Source organism: Ranitomeya imitator, chromosome 3 (assembly GCF_032444005.1).
Source record: "Ranitomeya imitator isolate aRanImi1 chromosome 3, aRanImi1.pri, whole genome shotgun sequence".
Classification (NCBI taxonomy): domain Eukaryota; kingdom Metazoa; phylum Chordata; class Amphibia; order Anura; family Dendrobatidae; genus Ranitomeya; species Ranitomeya imitator.
The window spans coordinates 824,829,033-824,847,752 of record NC_091284.1 but is presented as its reverse complement, the minus strand read 5'-3'; the positions used below and the strand labels follow the sequence as shown (position 1 = coordinate 824,847,752).

At 42.2% G+C, this 18,720-nt stretch overlaps 1 protein-coding gene across 2 annotated transcripts in view; it reads left to right on the top strand.

Moving 5' to 3' along the window:
- The window catches only part of FCHSD2 (FCH and double SH3 domains 2), a 179,653-nt gene that overhangs the window by 121,644 nt on the left and 39,289 nt on the right, over window positions 1–18,720 (top strand). For both annotated transcript variants that reach the window (XM_069759415.1, XM_069759414.1), the window contains exons 9-10: window positions 6,074–6,196; window positions 7,313–7,408. In XM_069759415.1, coding sequence (XP_069615516.1) covers window positions 6,074–6,196; window positions 7,313–7,408 — 219 coding nt within the window. The remainder of the gene's footprint in view (window positions 1–6,073; window positions 6,197–7,312; window positions 7,409–18,720) is intronic.

Here is an 18,720-nt window from a genome sequence, read left to right as displayed (position 1 = left end):
CCATTCCCAGCCCCAGAGCTCCGGTACCAGGCTCCTCTCCATTCCCAGCCCTGGAGCTCCGGTACCAGGCTCCTCTCCATTCCCAGCCCCGGAGCTCCGGTACCAGTCTCCTCTCCATTCCCAGCCCCAGAGCTCCAGTACCAGACTCCTCTCCATTCCCAGCCCCAGTGCTCCGGTACCAGGCTCCTCTCCATTCCCAGCTCCGGTACCAGGCTCCTCTCCATTCCCAGCTCCGGGTACCAGGCTCCTCTCCATTCCCAGCTCCGGTACCAGGCTCCTCTCCATTCCCAGCTCCGGTACCAGGCTCCTCTCCATTCCCAGCTCCAGTACCAGGCTCCTCTCCATTCCCAGCTCCGGTACCAAGCTCCTCTCCATTCCCAGCTCCGGAGCTCCGGTACCAGACTCCTCTCCATTCCCAGCCCCAGTGCTCCGGTACCAGGCTCCTCTCCATTCCCAGCTCCGGTACCAGGCTCCTCTCCATTCCCAGCCCCGGAGCTCCAGTACCAGGCTCCTCTCCATTCCCAGCCCCAGAGCTCCAGTACCAGGCTCCTCTCCATTCCCAGCCCCGGAGCTCCGGTACCAGGCTCCTCTCCATTCCCAGCCACGAAGCTCCAGTACCAGGCTCCTCTCCATTCCCAGCCACGAAGCTCCAGTACCAGGCTCCTCTCCATTCCCAGCCCCAGAGCTCCGGTACCAGACTCCTCTTCATTCCCAACCCCAGTGCTCCGGTACCAGGCTCCTCTCCATTCCCAGCCCCAGAGCTCCGGTACCAGTCTCCTCTCCATTCCCAGCCCCGGAGCTCCGGTACCAGGCTCCTCTCCATTTTCAGCTCTGGTACCAGGCTCCTCTCCATTCCAGCCCTGGAGCTCCGGTACCAGGCTCCTCTCCATTCCCAGCTCCGGTATCAGGCTCCTATCTATTTCCAGCTCCGGTACCAGGCTCCTCTCCATTCCCAGCTCCGGTATCAGGCTCCTCTCCATTCCCAGCTCCGGAACCAGGCTCCTCTCCATTCCCAGCTCCAGAGCTCCGGTACCAGGCTCCTCTCCATTCCCAGCTCCAGTACCAGGCTCCTCTCCATTCCCAGCTCCGGTACGAAGCTCCTCTCCATTCCCAGCTCCGGAGCTCCGGTACCAGACTCCTCTCCATTCCCAGCCCCAGTGCTCCGGTACCAGGCTCCTCTCCATTCCCAGCTCCGGTACCAGGCTCCTCTCCATTCCCAGCCCCGGAGCTCCAGTACCAGGCTCCTCTCCATCCCAGCCCCGGAGCTCCGGTACAAGGCTCCTCTCCATTCCCAGCCCCAGAGCTCCAGTACCCGGCTCCTCTCCATTCCCAGCCCCGGAGCTCCGGTACCAGGCTCCTCTCCATTCCCAGCCACGAAGCTCCAGTACCAGGCTCCTCTCCATTCCCAGCCACGAAGCTCCAGTACCAGGCTCCTCTCCATTCCCAGCCCCAGAGCTCCGGTACCAGACTCCTCTTCATTCCCAACCCCAGTGCTCCGGTACCAGGCTCCTCTCCATTCCCAGCCCCAGAGCTCCGGTACCAGTCTCCTCTCCATTCCCAGCCCCGGAGCTCCGGTACCAGGCTCCTCTCCATTTTCAGCTCTGGTACCAGGCTCCTCTCCATTCCAGCCCTGGAGCTCCGGTACCAGGCTCCTCTCCATTCCCAGCTCCGGTATCAGGCTCCTCTCCATTCCCAGCTCCGGAACCAGGCTCCTCTCCATTCCCAGCTCCGGAACCAGGCTCCTCTCCATTCCCAGCTCCAGAGCTCTGGTATCAGGCTCCTCTCCATTTCCAGCTCCAGCGCTCCGGTACCCGGCTCCTATCTATTTCCAGCTCCGGTACCAGTCTCCTCTCCATTCCCAGCTCCGGTACCCGGCTCCTATCTATTTCCAGCTCCGGTACCAGGCTCCTCTCCATTCCCAGCTCCGGTATCAGGCTCCTCTCCATTCCCAGCTCCGGAACCAGGCTCCTCTCCATTCCCAGCTCCAGAGCTCTGGTATCAGGCTCCTCTCCATTTCCAGCTCCAGCGCTCCGGTACCCGGCTCCTATCTATTTCCAGCTCCGGTACCAGTCTCCTCTCCATTCCCAGCTCCGGTACCCGGCTCCTATCTATTTCCAGCTCCGGTACCAGGCTCCTCTCCATTCCCAGCCCTGGAGCTCCAGTACCAGACTCCTCTCCATTCCCAGCCCCAGTGCTCCGGTACCAGGCTCCTCTCCATTCCCAGCTCCGGTACCAGGCTCCTCTCCATTCCCAGCTCCGGTACCAGGCTCCTCTCCATTCCCAGCCCTGGAGCTCCAGTACCAGGCTCCTCTCCATTCCCAGCCACGAAGCTCCGGTACCAGGCTCCTCTCCATTCCCAGCCACGAAGCTCCGGTACCAGGCTCCTCTCCATTCCCAGCTCCGGTACCAGGCTCCTCTCCATTCCCAGCCCCGGAGCTCCGGTACCAGTCTCCTCTCCATTCCCAGCCCCAGAGCTCCAGTACCAGGCTCCTCTCCATTCCCAGCTCCGGTACCAGGCTCCTCTCCATTTCCAGCCCTGGAGCTCCGGTACCAGGCTCCTCTCCATTCCCAGCCCCAGTGCTCCGGTACCAGGCTCCTCTCCATTCCCAGCTCCGGTACCAGGCTCCTCTCCATTTCCAGCCCTGGAGCTCCGGTACCAGGCTCCTCTCCATTCCCAGCCCCGGAGCTCCGGTTCCAGTCTCCTCTCCATTCCCAGCCCCAGAGCTCCGGTACCAGGCTCCTCTCCATTCCCAGCCCCGGAGCTCCGGTACCAGGCTCCTCTCCATTCCCAGCCCCGGAGCTCCGGTACCAGGCTCCTCTCCATTCCCAGCTCCAGTACCAGGCTCCTCTCCATTCCCAGCTCCGGTACCAGGCTCCTCTCCATTCCCAGCTCCGGTACTAGGCTCCTCTCCATTCCCAGCTCCGGTACCAGGCTCCTCTCCATTCCCAGCTCCGGTACTAGGCTCCTCTCCATTCCCAGCTCCAGTATCAGGCTCCTCTCCATTCCCAGCTCCGGTACCAGGCTCCTCTCCATTTCCAGCCCTGGAGCTCCGGTACCAGGCTCCTCTCCATTCCCAGCCCCAGTGCTCCGGTACCAGGCTCCTCTCCATTCCCAGCTCCGGTACCAGGCTCCTCTCCATTCCCAGCCCCGGAGCTCCGGTACCAGGCTCCTCTCCATTCCCAGCTCCGGTATCAGGCTCCTATCTATTTCCAGCTCCGGTACCAGGCTCCTCTCCATTCCCAGCTCCGGTATCAGGCTCCTCTCCATTTCCAGCTCCGGAACCAGGCTCCTCTCCATTCCCAGCTCCAGAGCTCTGGTATCAGGCTCCTCTCCATTTCCAGCTCCAGCGCTCCGGTACCAGGCTCCTCTCCATTCCCAGCTCCGGTACCAGGCTCCTCTCCATTCCCAGCCCCAGTGCTCCGGTACCAGGCTCCTCTCCATTCCCAGCTCCGGTACCAGGCTCCTCTCCATTCCCAGCCCTGGAGCTCCGGTACCAGGCTCCTCTCCATTCCCAGCCCCGGAGCTCTGGTACCAGTCTCCTCTCCATTCCCAGCCCCAGAGCTCCAGTACCAGGCTCCTCTCCATTCCCAGCTCCGGTACCAGGCTCCTCTCCATTCCCAGCTCCGGTACCAGGCTCCTCTCCATTCCCAGCCCCAGAGCTCCGGTAACAGGCTCCTCTCCATTCCCAGCCCCAGAGCTCCGGTACCAGGCTCCTCTCCATTTCCAGCCCTGGAGCTCCGGTACCAGGCTCCTCTCCATTCCCAGCCCCGGAGCTCCGGTTCCAGTCTCCTCTCCATTCCCAGCCCTAGAGCTCCGGTACCAGTCTCCTCTCCATTCCCAGCCCCAGAGCTCCGGTACCAGGCTCCTCTCCATTCCCAGCTCCGGGTACCAGGCTCCTCTCCATTCCCAGCTCCGGTACCAGGCTCCTCTCCATTCCCAGCCCCAGAGCTCCAGTACCAGGCTCCTCTCCATTCCCAGCTCCGGTACCAGGCTCCTCTCCATTCCCAGCTCCGGTACCAGGCTCCTCTCCATTCCCAGCCCCGGAGCTCCGGTATCAGGCTCCTCTCCATTCCCAGCCCCGGAGCTCCGGTACCAGGCTCCTCTCCATTCCCAGCCCCGGAGCTCCGGTACCAGGCTCCTCTCCATTCCCAGCCCCGGAGCTCCGGTACCAAGCTCCTCTCCATTCCCAGCTCCGGGTACCAGGCTCCTCTCCATTTCCAGCCCCGGAGCTCCGGTACCAGGCTCCTCTCCATTCCCAGCCCCGGAGCTCCGGTACCAGGCTCCTCTCCATTCCCAGCTCCGGGTACCAGGCTCCTCTCCATTCCCAGCCCCGGTACCAGGCTCCTCTCCATTCCCAGCCCCAGAGCTCCGGTACCAGGCTCCTCTCCATTCCCAACCCCGGAGCTCCGGTACCAGGCTCCTCTCCATTCCCAGCCCCGGAGCTCCAGTACCAGGCTCCTCTCCATTCCCAGCCCCGGAGCTCCGGTACCAGGCTCCTCTCCATTCCCAGCTCCGGGTACCAGACTCCTCTCCATTCCCAGCCCCTGAGCTCCGGTACCAGTCTCCTCTCCATTCCCAGCCCCGGAGCTCCGGTACCAGGCTCCTCTCCATTCCCAGCTCCGGTACCAGGCTCCTCTCCATTCCCAGCCCCGGAGCTCCGGTACCAGGCTCCTCTCCATTCCCAGCCCCGGAGCTCCAGTACCAGGCTCCTCTCCATTCCCAGCCCCGGAGCTCCGGTACCAGGCTCCTCTCCATTCCCAGCTCCGGGTACCAGGCTCCTCTCCATCCCAGCCCCGGAGCTCCGGTACCAGGCTCCTCTCCATCCCAGCCCCGGAGCTCCGGTACCAGGCTCCTCTCCATCCCAGCCCCGGAGCTCCGGTACCAGGCTCCGCTCCATTCCCAGCCCCGGAGCTCCGGTACCAGGCTCCTCTCCATTCCCTGCTCCGGTACCAGGCTCCTCTCCATTCCCAGCTCCGGTACCAGGCTCCTCTCCATTCCCAGCTCCGGGTACCAGACTCCTCTCCATTCCCAGCCCCTGAGCTCCGGTACCAGTCTCCTCTCCATTCCCAGCCCCGGAGCTCCGGTACCAGGCTCCTCTCCATTCCCAGCTCCGGTACCAGGCTCCTCTCCATTCCCAGCCCCGGAGCTCCGGTACCAGGCTCCTCTCCATTCCCAGCCCCGGAGCTCCAGTACCAGGCTCCTCTCCATTCCCAGCCCCGGAGCTCCGGTACCAGGCTCCTCTCCATTCCCAGCTCCGGGTACCAGGCTCCTCTCCATCCCAGCCCCGGAGCTCCGGTACCAGGCTCCTCTCCATCCCAGCCCCGGAGCTCCGGTACCAGGCTCCTCTCCATCCCAGCCCCGGAGCTCCGGTACCAGGCTCCGCTCCATTCCCAGCCCCGGAGCTCCGGTACCAGGCTCCTCTCCATTCCCTGCTCCGGTACCAGGCTCCTCTCCATTCCCAGCTCCGGTACCAGGCTCCTCTCCATTCCCAGCCCCGGAGCTCCGGTACCAGGCTCCTCTCCATTCCAGCTCCGGTACCAGGCTCCTCTCCATTCCAGCCCCGGTACCAGGCTCCTCTCCATCCCAGCCCCGGAGCTTCCATCACTGCGGCTTGTTACAATGTATCATGATTGGAAGGAACTGCCAGACATTTGTCTCATAAAGGATAAACCTCGGAGCAGCAGTGTGAGCAGCACTCAGCCACGACGGGGTATCCAGCCTCTCAGGGTTTCCATTCACTGACAGCAATGGAGCGCAACAACCAAATGAAAATATTTTACCTTCGCTGTAACATTGTAGCAAACCCTCAGCTGTGGGCAGGCCAGGTACGTAAAGTGAACGCTGCCATTCAGAGATGGTCTAAACATAATAGTTGGGGCCCCTGGTACAGGCTTTGTATAGGGCCCCAGGATGGACGTCCTACGTCTGCTCGCTGGCCGTGGTCCGGAATTGTGTGGTAGTTTTGATGAACCCATTTTAACTTTTTTTATCATCTGATTATACCCAGAGGGGCTTTTTACCCTCTTCTGTTCTGCTTCTCATGGTCTCGTTGCCCCTTTTGTTTCCCTGAAGACCCTCGATGGAAATGTCTACGACCACCTGAAGGACTATCTGATGGCGTTCAGCAGGACGGAGCTGGAGACGTGTCAGGCGGTGCAGAGCACGTTCCAGTATTTGTTGGAGACCTCCAGCCGGGTGAGTGGCCCTCGTAATGGACGGCGGGGCCCGGGGTGGACCCCTCTAGTGCAGTATTAGGGGATTAGATTGTCAGCTCTTCTGCAGACTGGGACTGATGACCCCGTATAAGGCTCCAGGTAATATGGAGGCGCCCCGTGAGGCCGCTCCTCAGATTTTAGGCTGCAAGTCGGCCCCCAAATCCCCTCTGACTCCCAGGATGCTGAGATATGAGGGGCTGTTGGATGGGACTGAGCAGTGGACCCTGAGCTCTCCCTGTGATGGGGAGGAAACATTGGTCAAAATGTGTTTTCTGCCTGACCCTGCAGGGCTGAACTATGTCTGACGCTCTAGTCACAACCAGAGCTGCATTCACTGCTGTTAATTACCCTCCAACGCTGCATTAAAAATGTTGCTGCTTGCTCCCGTGGGGTCATTGAGGACATAGCTTTGCTGCCACATACCGAACCTTGGACTGGGCTAAACTGATCAAACCTGAACCAGCAGGGGGCGCCACACACATTAGCAGCATAATCAATGAAAGAACACTTGAATGCAGCTTTGGTTGTGACTGGAGTAAATGGGATTAAAAAAGGGAACAAAAAAAGTTGATTTTCCAAATGACCTGAGAATATTGGTGCTCCCGCTTTTAACAACCGTCATCCTGTCTGCTCCTAACACTCGCGTCCCCTCCTCTCTTTGACGTTCCAGGCTTTCATGCAGCTGAAATTTCCTTCTTCGGTAAGAACGTAACCGATCCCTACCTTCCAGTCCGCCATCGCCTGCTGTCTCCTGCTCTGCGCATGTTTCACCCCGTTGCAGCAGCGCTCACGTCGCGGTCACATGGGGCGATGCCGCGGCTCTCGTCCTGCAGTTTGGGGAGTTGCAGGCTACGTTGGGCTTTATGTTGTTGGATTATGTGTTCATTTTCCATTTTTATACTTTTATTTTCGGATTAAGGTTTTTAGTTTGGCTTCACTCATTTTTCATTCTTGCCATAAAATATCTTGTGCATGTGGATGACCATAGACAGGTCTGCGGTAGCACGGATGTGGTTTATGGGCACCAACTCACCAGCCACAAGACGGTATCTGCTCCCGATACACCGACGCAAACTAATTGTCTGGTTATTTGTAGGTGATGCGGGATTATAACCACCAGGTATTCATCCAGGAGAATCCAGCGTTCCACAAAGCTCAGCCATTTCAGTTCCAGCCAAGTGACAGTGACACGGTAAGAATATAACTACTATAATACTGCCCCTATGTACAAGAATATAACTACTATAATACTGCTCCTATGTACAAGAATATAACTACTATAATACTGCTCCTATGTACAAGAATATAACTACTATAATACTGCTCCTATGTACAAGAATATAACTACTATAATACTGCCCCTATGTACAAGAATATAACTACTATAATACTGCTCCTATGTACAAGAATATAACTACTATAATACTGCCTCCTATGTACAAGAATATACCTACTATAATACTGCCCCTATGTACAGGAATATAACTACTATAATACTGCCCCTATGTACAAGAATATAACTACTATAATACTGCCACTATGTACAAGAATATAACTACTATAATACTGCCCCTATGTACAAGAATATAACTACTATAATACTGCCCCTATGTACAAGAATATAACTACTATAATACTGCCCCTATGTACAAGAACATAACTACTATAATACTGCCACTATATACAAGAATATAACTACTATAATACTGCCCCCTGCCCCCTATGTACAAGAATATAACTACTATAATACTGCCCCTATGTACAAGAATATAACTACTATAATACTGCTCCTATGTATAAGAATATAACTACTATAATACTGCTCCTATGTACAAGAATATAACTACTATAATACTGCCCCCTATGTACAAGAATATAACTACTATAATACTGCCCCTATGTACAGGAATATAACTACTATAATACTGCTCCTATGTACAAGAATATAACTACTATAATACTGCCCCTATATACAGGAATATAACTACTATAATACTGCTCCTATGTACAAGAATATAACTACTATAATACTGCCCCTATGTACAAGAATATAACTACTATAATACTGCTCCTATGTACAAGAATATAACTACTATAATACTGCTCCTATGTACAAGAATATAACTACTATAATACTGCCCCCTATGTACAAGAATATAACTACTATAATACTGCCCCTATGTACAGGAATATAACTACTATAATACTACCCCTATGTACAAGAATATAACTACTATAATACTGCCCCCTATGTACAAGAATATAACTACTATAATACTGCCCCTATGTACAAGAATATAACTACTATAATACTGCCCCTATGTACAAGAATATAACTACTATAATACTGCCCCTATGTACAAGAACATAACTACTATAATACTGCCCCTATGTACAAGAATATAACTACTATAATACTGCCCCTATGTACAAGAATATAACTACTATAATACTGCCCCTATGTACAAGAACATAACTACTATAATACTGCCCCTATGTACAAGAATATAACTACTATAATACTGCCACTATATACAAGAATATAACTACTATAATACTGCTCCTATGTACAAGAATATAACTACTATAATACTGCTCCTATGTATAAGAAAATAACTACTATAATACTGCTCCTATGTACAAGAATATAACTACTATAATACTGCCCCCTATGTACAAGAATATAACTACTATAATACTGCCCCTATGTACAGGAATATAACTACTATAATACTACCCCTATGTACAAGAATATAACTACTATAATACTGCCCCTATGTACAAGAATATAACTACTATAATACTGCTCCTATGTACAAGAATATAACTACTATAATACTGCTCCTATGTACAAGAATATAACTACTATAATACTGCCCCCTATGTACAAGAATATAACTACTATAATACTGCCCCTATGTACAAGAATATAACTACTATAATACTGCTCCTATGTATAAGAAAATAACTACTATAATACTGCTCCTATGTACAAGAATATAACTACTATAATACTGCCCCCTATGTACAAGAATATAACTACTATAATACTGCCCCTATGTACAGGAATATAACTACTATAATACTACCCCTATGTACAAGAATATAACTACTATAATACTGCCCCTATGTACAAGAATATAACTACTATAATACTGCTCCTATGTACAAGAATATAACTACTATAATACTGCTCCTATGTACAAGAATATAACTACTATAATACTGCCCCCTATGTACAAGAATATAACTACTATAATACTGCCCCTATGTACAGGAATATAACTACTATAATACTACCCCTATGTACAAGAATATAACTACTATAATACTGCCCCCTATGTACAAGAATATAACTACTATAATACTGCCCCCTATGTACAAGAATATAACTACTATAATACTGCCCCTATGTACAAGAATATAACTACTATAATACTGCTTTTATGTACAAGAATATAACTACTATAATACTGCCACTATATACAAGAATATAACTACTATAATACTGCCCCTATGTACAAGAATATAACTACTATAATACTGCCCCTATGTACAAGAATATAACTACTATAATACTGCCACTATATACAAGAATATAACTACTATAATACTGCCCCTATGTACAAGAATATAACTACTATAATACTGCCCCTATGTACAAGAATATAACTACTATAATACTGCCCCCTATGTACAAGAATATAACTACTATAATACTGCCCCTATGTACAAGAATATAACTACTATAATACTGCCCCTATGTACAAGAATATAACTACTATAATACTGCCCCTATGTACAAGAATATAACTACTATAATACTGCTCCTATGTGCAAGAATATAACTACTATAATACTGCCCCTATGTACAAGAATATAACTACTATAATACTGCCTCTATGTACAAGAATATAACTACTATAATACTGCCCCTATGTACAACAATATAACTACTATAATACTGCCGCTATGTACAACAATATAACTACTATAATACTGCCCCTATGTACAACAATATAACTACTATAATACTGCCGCTATGTACAACAATATAACTAGTATAATACTGCCCCTATCTACAAGAATATAACTACTATAATACTGCCTCTATGTACAAGAATATAACTACTATAATAGTGCCGCTATGTACAAGAATATAACTACTATAATACTTCCCCTATGTACAAGAATATAACTACTATACTACTACTTCTATATACAAGAATATAACTACTATAATACTGCCCCTATGTACAAGACTATAACTACTATAATACTGCTCCTATGTACAAGAATATAACTACTATAATACTGCTCCTATGTACAAGAATATAACTACTATAATACTGCTCCTATATACAAGAATATAACTACTATAATACTGCTCCTATATACAAGAATATAACTACTATAATACTGCCCCTATGTACAAGACTATAACTACTATAATACTGCTCCTATATACAAGAATATAACTACTATAATACTGCCCCCTATGTACAAGAATATAACTACTATAATACTGCCCCCTATGTACAAGAATATAACTACTATAATACTGCCGCTATGTACAAGACTATAACTACTATAATACTGCTCCTATGTACAAGAATATAACTACTATAATACTGCCCCTATGTACAAGAATATAACTACTATAATACTGCCCCTATGTACAAGAACATAACTACTATAATACTGCCACTATATACAAGAATATAACTACTATAATACTGCCCCCTGCCCCCTATGTACAAGAATATAACTACTATAATACTGCCCCTATGTACAAGAATATAACTACTATAATACTGCTCCTATGTATAAGAATATAACTACTATAATACTGCTCCTATGTACAAGAATATAACTACTATAATACTGCCCCCTATGTACAAGAATATAACTACTATAATACTGCCCCTATGTACAAGAATATAACTACTATAATACTGCTTTTATGTACAAGAATATAACTACTATAATACTGCCACTATATACAAGAATATAACTACTATAATACTGCCCCTATGTACAAGAATATAACTACTATAATACTGCCCCTATGTACAAGAATATAACTACTATAATACTGCCACTATATACAAGAATATAACTACTATAATACTGCCCCTATGTACAAGAATATAACTACTATAATACTGCCCCTATGTACAAGAATATAACTACTATAATACTGCTCCTATGTACAAGAATATAACTACTATAATACTGCCCCCTATGTACAAGAATATAACTACTATAATACTGCCCCTATGTACAAGAATATAACTACTATAATACTGCCACTATATACAAGAATATAACTACTATAATACTGCCCCTATGTACAAGAATATAACTACTATAATACTGCCACTATATACAAGAATATAACTACTATAATACTGCCCCTATGTACAAGAATATAACTACTATAATACTGCCCCCTATGTACAAGAATATAACTACTATAATACTGCCCCTATGTACAAGAATATAACTACTATAATACTGCTTTTATGTACAAGAATATAACTACTATAATACAGCCCCTATGTACAAGAATATAACTACTATAATACTGCCCCCTATGTACAAGAATATGACTACTATAATACTGCTCCTATGTACAAGAATATAACTACTATAATACTGCCCCTATGTACAAGAATATAACTACTATAATACTGCTCCTATGTACAAGAATATAACTACTATAATACTGCCCCTATGTACAAGAATATAACTACTATAATACTGCCTCTATGTACAAGAATATAACTACTATAATACTGCCCCTATGTACAACAATATAACTACTATAATACTGCCGCTATGTACAACAATATAACTACTATAATACTGCCCCTATGTACAACAATATAACTACTATAATACTGCCGCTATGTACAACAATATAACTAGTATAATACTGCCCCTATATACAAGAATATAACTACTATAATACTGCCTCTATGTACAAGAATATAACTACTATAATACTGCCGCTATGTACAAGAATATAACTACTATAATACTTCCCCTATGTACAAGAATATAACTACTATACTACTACTCCTATATACAAGAATATAACTACTATAATACTGCCCCTATGTACAAGACTATAACAACTATAATACTGCTCCTATGTACAAGAATATAACTACTATAATACTGCTCCTATGTACAAGAATATAACTACTATAATACTGCTCCTATATACAAGAATATAACTACTATAATACTGCTCCTATATACAAGAATATAACTACTATAATACTGCTCCTATATACAAGAATATAACTACTATAATACTGCTCCTATATACAAGAATATAACTACTATAATACTGCTCCTATATACAAGAATATAACTACTATAATACTGCCCCCTATGTACAAGAATATAACTACTATAATACTGCCCCTATGTACAAGACTATAACTACTATAATACTGCTCCTATGTACAAGAATATAACTACTATAATACTGCCCCTATGTACAAGAATATAACTACTATAATACTGCCACTATATACAAGAATATAACTACTATAATACTGCCCCTATGTACAAGAATATAACTACTATAATACTGCCCCTATGTACAAGAATATAACTACTATAATACTGCCCCCTATGTACAAGAATATAACTACTATAATACTGCCCCTATGTACAAGAATATAACTACTATAATACTGCTTTTATGTACAAGAATATAACTACTATAATACTGCCACTATATACAAGAATATAACTACTATAATACTGCCCCTATGTACAAGAATATAACTACTATAATACTGCCCCTATGTACAAGAATAAAACTACGATAATACTGCCACTATATACAAGAATATAACTACTATAATACTGCCCCTATGTACAAGAATATAACTACTATAATACTGCCCCTATGTACAAGAATATATCTACTATAATACTGCCCCCTATGTACAAGAATATAACTACTATAATACTACCCCTATGTACAAGAATATAACTACTATAATACTGCCCCTATGTACAAGAATATAACTACTATAATACTGCTCCTATGTACAAGAATATAACTACTATAATACTGCTCCTATGTACAAGAATATAACTACTATAATACTGCCCCCTATGTACAAGAATATAACTACTATAATACTGCCCCTATGTACAAGAATATAACTACTATAATACTGCTCCTATGTATAAGAAAATAACTACTATAATACTGCTCCTATGTACAAGAATATAACTACTATAATACTGCCCCCTATGTACAAGAATATAACTACTATAATACTGCCCCTATGTACAGGAATATAACTACTATAATACTACCCCTATGTACAAGAATATAACTACTATAATACTGCCCCTATGTACAAGAATATAACTACTATAATACTGCTCCTATGTACAAGAATATAACTACTATAATACTGCTCCTATGTACAAGAATATAACTACTATAATACTGCCCCCTATGTACAAGAATATAACTACTATAATACTGCCCCTATGTACAGGAATATAACTACTATAATACTACCCCTATGTACAAGAATATAACTACTATAATACTGCCCCCTATGTACAAGAATATAACTACTATAATACTGCCCCTATGTACAAGAATATAACTACTATAATACTGCTTTTATGTACAAGAATATAACTACTATAATACTGCCACTATATACAAGAATATAACTACTATAATACTGCCCCTATGTACAAGAATATAACTACTATAATACTGCCCCTATGTACAAGAATATAACTACTATAATACTGCCACTATATACAAGAATATAACTACTATAATACTGCCCCTATGTACAAGAATATAACTACTATAATACTGCCCCTATGTACAAGAATATAACTACTATAATACTGCCCCCTATGTACAAGAATATAACTACTATAATACTGCCCCTATGTACAAGAATATAACTACTATAATACTGCTTTTATGTACAAGAATATAACTACTATAATACAGCCCCTATGTACAAGAATATAACTACTATAATACTGCCCCTATGTACAAGAATATAACTACTATAATACTGCCCCTATGTACAAGAATATAACTACTATAATACTGCTCCTATGTACAAGAATATAACTACTATAATACTGCCCCTATGTACAAGAATATAACTACTATAATACTGCCTCTATGTACAAGAATATAACTACTATAATACTGCCCCTATGTACAACAATATAACTACTATAATACTGCCGCTATGTACAACAATATAACTACTATAATACTGCCCCTATGTACAACAATATAACTACTATAATACTGCCGCTATGTACAACAATATAACTAGTATAATACTGCCCCTATCTACAAGAATATAACTACTATAATACTGCCTCTATGTACAAGAATATAACTACTATAATAGTGCCGCTATGTACAAGAATATAACTACTATAATACTTCCCCTATGTACAAGAATATAACTACTATACTACTACTTCTATATACAAGAATATAACTACTATAATACTGCCCCTATGTACAAGACTATAACTACTATAATACTGCTCCTATGTACAAGAATATAACTACTATAATACTGCTCCTATGTACAAGAATATAACTACTATAATACTGCTCCTATATACAAGAATATAACTACTATAATACTGCTCCTATATACAAGAATATAACTACTATAATACTGCCCCTATGTACAAGACTATAACTACTATAATACTGCTCCTATATACAAGAATATAACTACTATAATACTGCCCCCTATGTACAAGAATATAACTACTATAATACTGCCCCCTATGTACAAGAATATAACTACTATAATACTGCCGCTATGTACAAGACTATAACTACTATAATACTGCTCCTATGTACAAGAATATAACTACTATAATACTGCCCCTATGTACAAGAATATAACTACTATAATACTGCCCCTATGTACAAGAACATAACTACTATAATACTGCCACTATATACAAGAATATAACTACTATAATACTGCCCCCTGCCCCCTATGTACAAGAATATAACTACTATAATACTGCCCCTATGTACAAGAATATAACTACTATAATACTGCTCCTATGTATAAGAATATAACTACTATAATACTGCTCCTATGTACAAGAATATAACTACTATAATACTGCCCCCTATGTACAAGAATATAACTACTATAATACTGCCCCTATGTACAAGAATATAACTACTATAATACTGCTTTTATGTACAAGAATATAACTACTATAATACTGCCACTATATACAAGAATATAACTACTATAATACTGCCCCTATGTACAAGAATATAACTACTATAATACTGCCCCTATGTACAAGAATATAACTACTATAATACTGCCACTATATACAAGAATATAACTACTATAATACTGCCCCTATGTACAAGAATATAACTACTATAATACTGCCCCTATGTACAAGAATATAACTACTATAATACTGCTCCTATGTACAAGAATATAACTACTATAATACTGCCCCCTATGTACAAGAATATAACTACTATAATACTGCCCCTATGTACAAGAATATAACTACTATAATACTGCCACTATATACAAGAATATAACTACTATAATACTGCCCCTATGTACAAGAATATAACTACTATAATACTGCCACTATATACAAGAATATAACTACTATAATACTGCCCCTATGTACAAGAATATAACTACTATAATACTGCCCCCTATGTACAAGAATATAACTACTATAATACTGCCCCTATGTACAAGAATATAACTACTATATTACTGCTTTTATGTACAAGAATATAACTACTATAATACAGCCCCTATGTACAAGAATATAACTACTATAATACTGCCCCCTATGTACAAGAATATGACTACTATAATACTGCTCCTATGTACAAGAATATAACTACTATAATACTGCCCCTATGTACAAGAATATAACTACTATAATACTGCTCCTATGTACAAGAATATAACTACTATAATACTGCCCCTATGTACAAGAATATAACTACTATAATACTGCCTCTATGTACAAGAATATAACTACTATAATACTGCCCCTATGTACAACAATATAACTACTATAATACTGCCGCTATGTACAACAATATAACTACTATAATACTGCCCCTATGTACAACAATATAACTACTATAATACTGCCGCTATGTACAACAATATAACTAGTATAATACTGCCCCTATATACAAGAATATAACTACTATAATACTGCCTCTATGTACAAGAATATAACTACTATAATACTGCCGCTATGTACAAGAATATAACTACTATAATACTTCCCCTATGTACAAGAATATAACTACTATACTACTACTCCTATATACAAGAATATAACTACTATAATACTGCCCCTATGTACAAGACTATAACAACTATAATACTGCTCCTATGTACAAGAATATAACTACTATAATACTGCTCCTATGTACAAGAATATAACTACTATAATACTGCTCCTATATACAAGAATATAACTACTATAATACTGCTCCTATATACAAGAATATAACTACTATAATACTGCTCCTATATACAAGAATATAACTACTATAATACTGCTCCTATATACAAGAATATAACTACTATAATACTGCTCCTATATACAAGAATATAACTACTATAATACTGCCCCCTATGTACAAGAATATAACTACTATAATACTGCCCCTATGTACAAGACTATAACTACTATAATACTGCTCCTATGTACAAGAATATAACTACTATAATACTGCCCCTATGTACAAGAATATAACTACTATAATACTGCCACTATATACAAGAATATAACTACTATAATACTGCCCCTATGTACAAGAATATAACTACTATAATACTGCCCCTATGTACAAGAATATAACTACTATAATACTGCCCCCTATGTACAAGAATATAACTACTATAATACTGCCCCTATGTACAAGAATATAACTACTATAATACTGCTTTTATGTACAAGAATATAACTACTATAATACTGCCACTATATACAAGAATATAACTACTATAATACTGCCCCTATGTACAAGAATATAACTACTATAATACTGCCCCTATGTACAAGAATAAAACTACGATAATACTGCCACTATATACAAGAATATAACTACTATAATACTGCCCCTATGTACAAGAATATAACTACTATAATACTGCCCCTATGTACAAGAATATATCTACTATAATACTGCCCCCTATGTACAAGAATATAACTACTATAATACTGCCCCTATGTACAAGAATATAACTACTATAATACTGCTTTTATGTACAAGAATATAACTACTATAATACAGCCCCTATGTACAAGAATATAACTACTATAATACTGCCCCCTATGTACAAGAATATGACTACTATAATACTGCTCCTATGTACAAGAATATAACTACTATAATACTGCCCCTATGTACAAGAATATAACTACTATAATACTGCTCCTATGTACAAGAATATAACTACTATAATACTGCCCCTATGTACAAGAATATGACTACTATAATACTGCTCCTATGTACAAGAATATAACTACTATAATACTGCCCCTATGTACAAGAATATAACTACTATAATACTGCTCCTATGTACAAGAATATAACTACTATAATACTGCCCCTATGTACAAGAATATAACTACAATAATACTGCCTCTATGTACAAGAATATAACTACTATAATACTGCCCCTATGTACAAGAATATAACTACTATAATACTGCCCCTATGTACAAGAATATAACTACAATAATACTGCCTCTATGTACAAGAATATAACTACTATAATACTGCCCCTATGTACAAGAATATAACTACAATAATACTGCCTCTATGTACAAGAATATAACTACTATAATACTGCCCCTATGTACAAGAATATAACTACTATAATACTGCTCCTATGTATAAGAATATAACTACTATAATACTGCCCCTATGTACAAGAATATAACTACTATAATACTGCTCCTATATACAAGAATATAACTACTATAATACTGCCCCCTATGTACAAGAATATAACTACTATAATACTGCCCCTATGTACAAGACTATAACTACTATAATACTGCTCCTATGTACAAGAATATAACTACTATAATACTGCCCCTATGTACAAGAATATAACTACTATAATACTGCCACTATATACAAGAATATAACTACTATAATACTGCCCCTATGTACAAGAATATAACTACTATAATACTGCCCCCTATGTACAAGAATATAACTACTATAATACTGCCCCTATGTACAAGAATATAACTACTATAATACTGCTTTTATGTACAAGAATATAACTACTATAATACTGCCACTATATACAAGAATATAACTACTATAATACTGCCCCTATGTACAAGAATATAACTACTATAATACTGCCCCTATGTACAAGAATAAAACTACGATAATACTGCCACTATATACAAGAATATAACTAC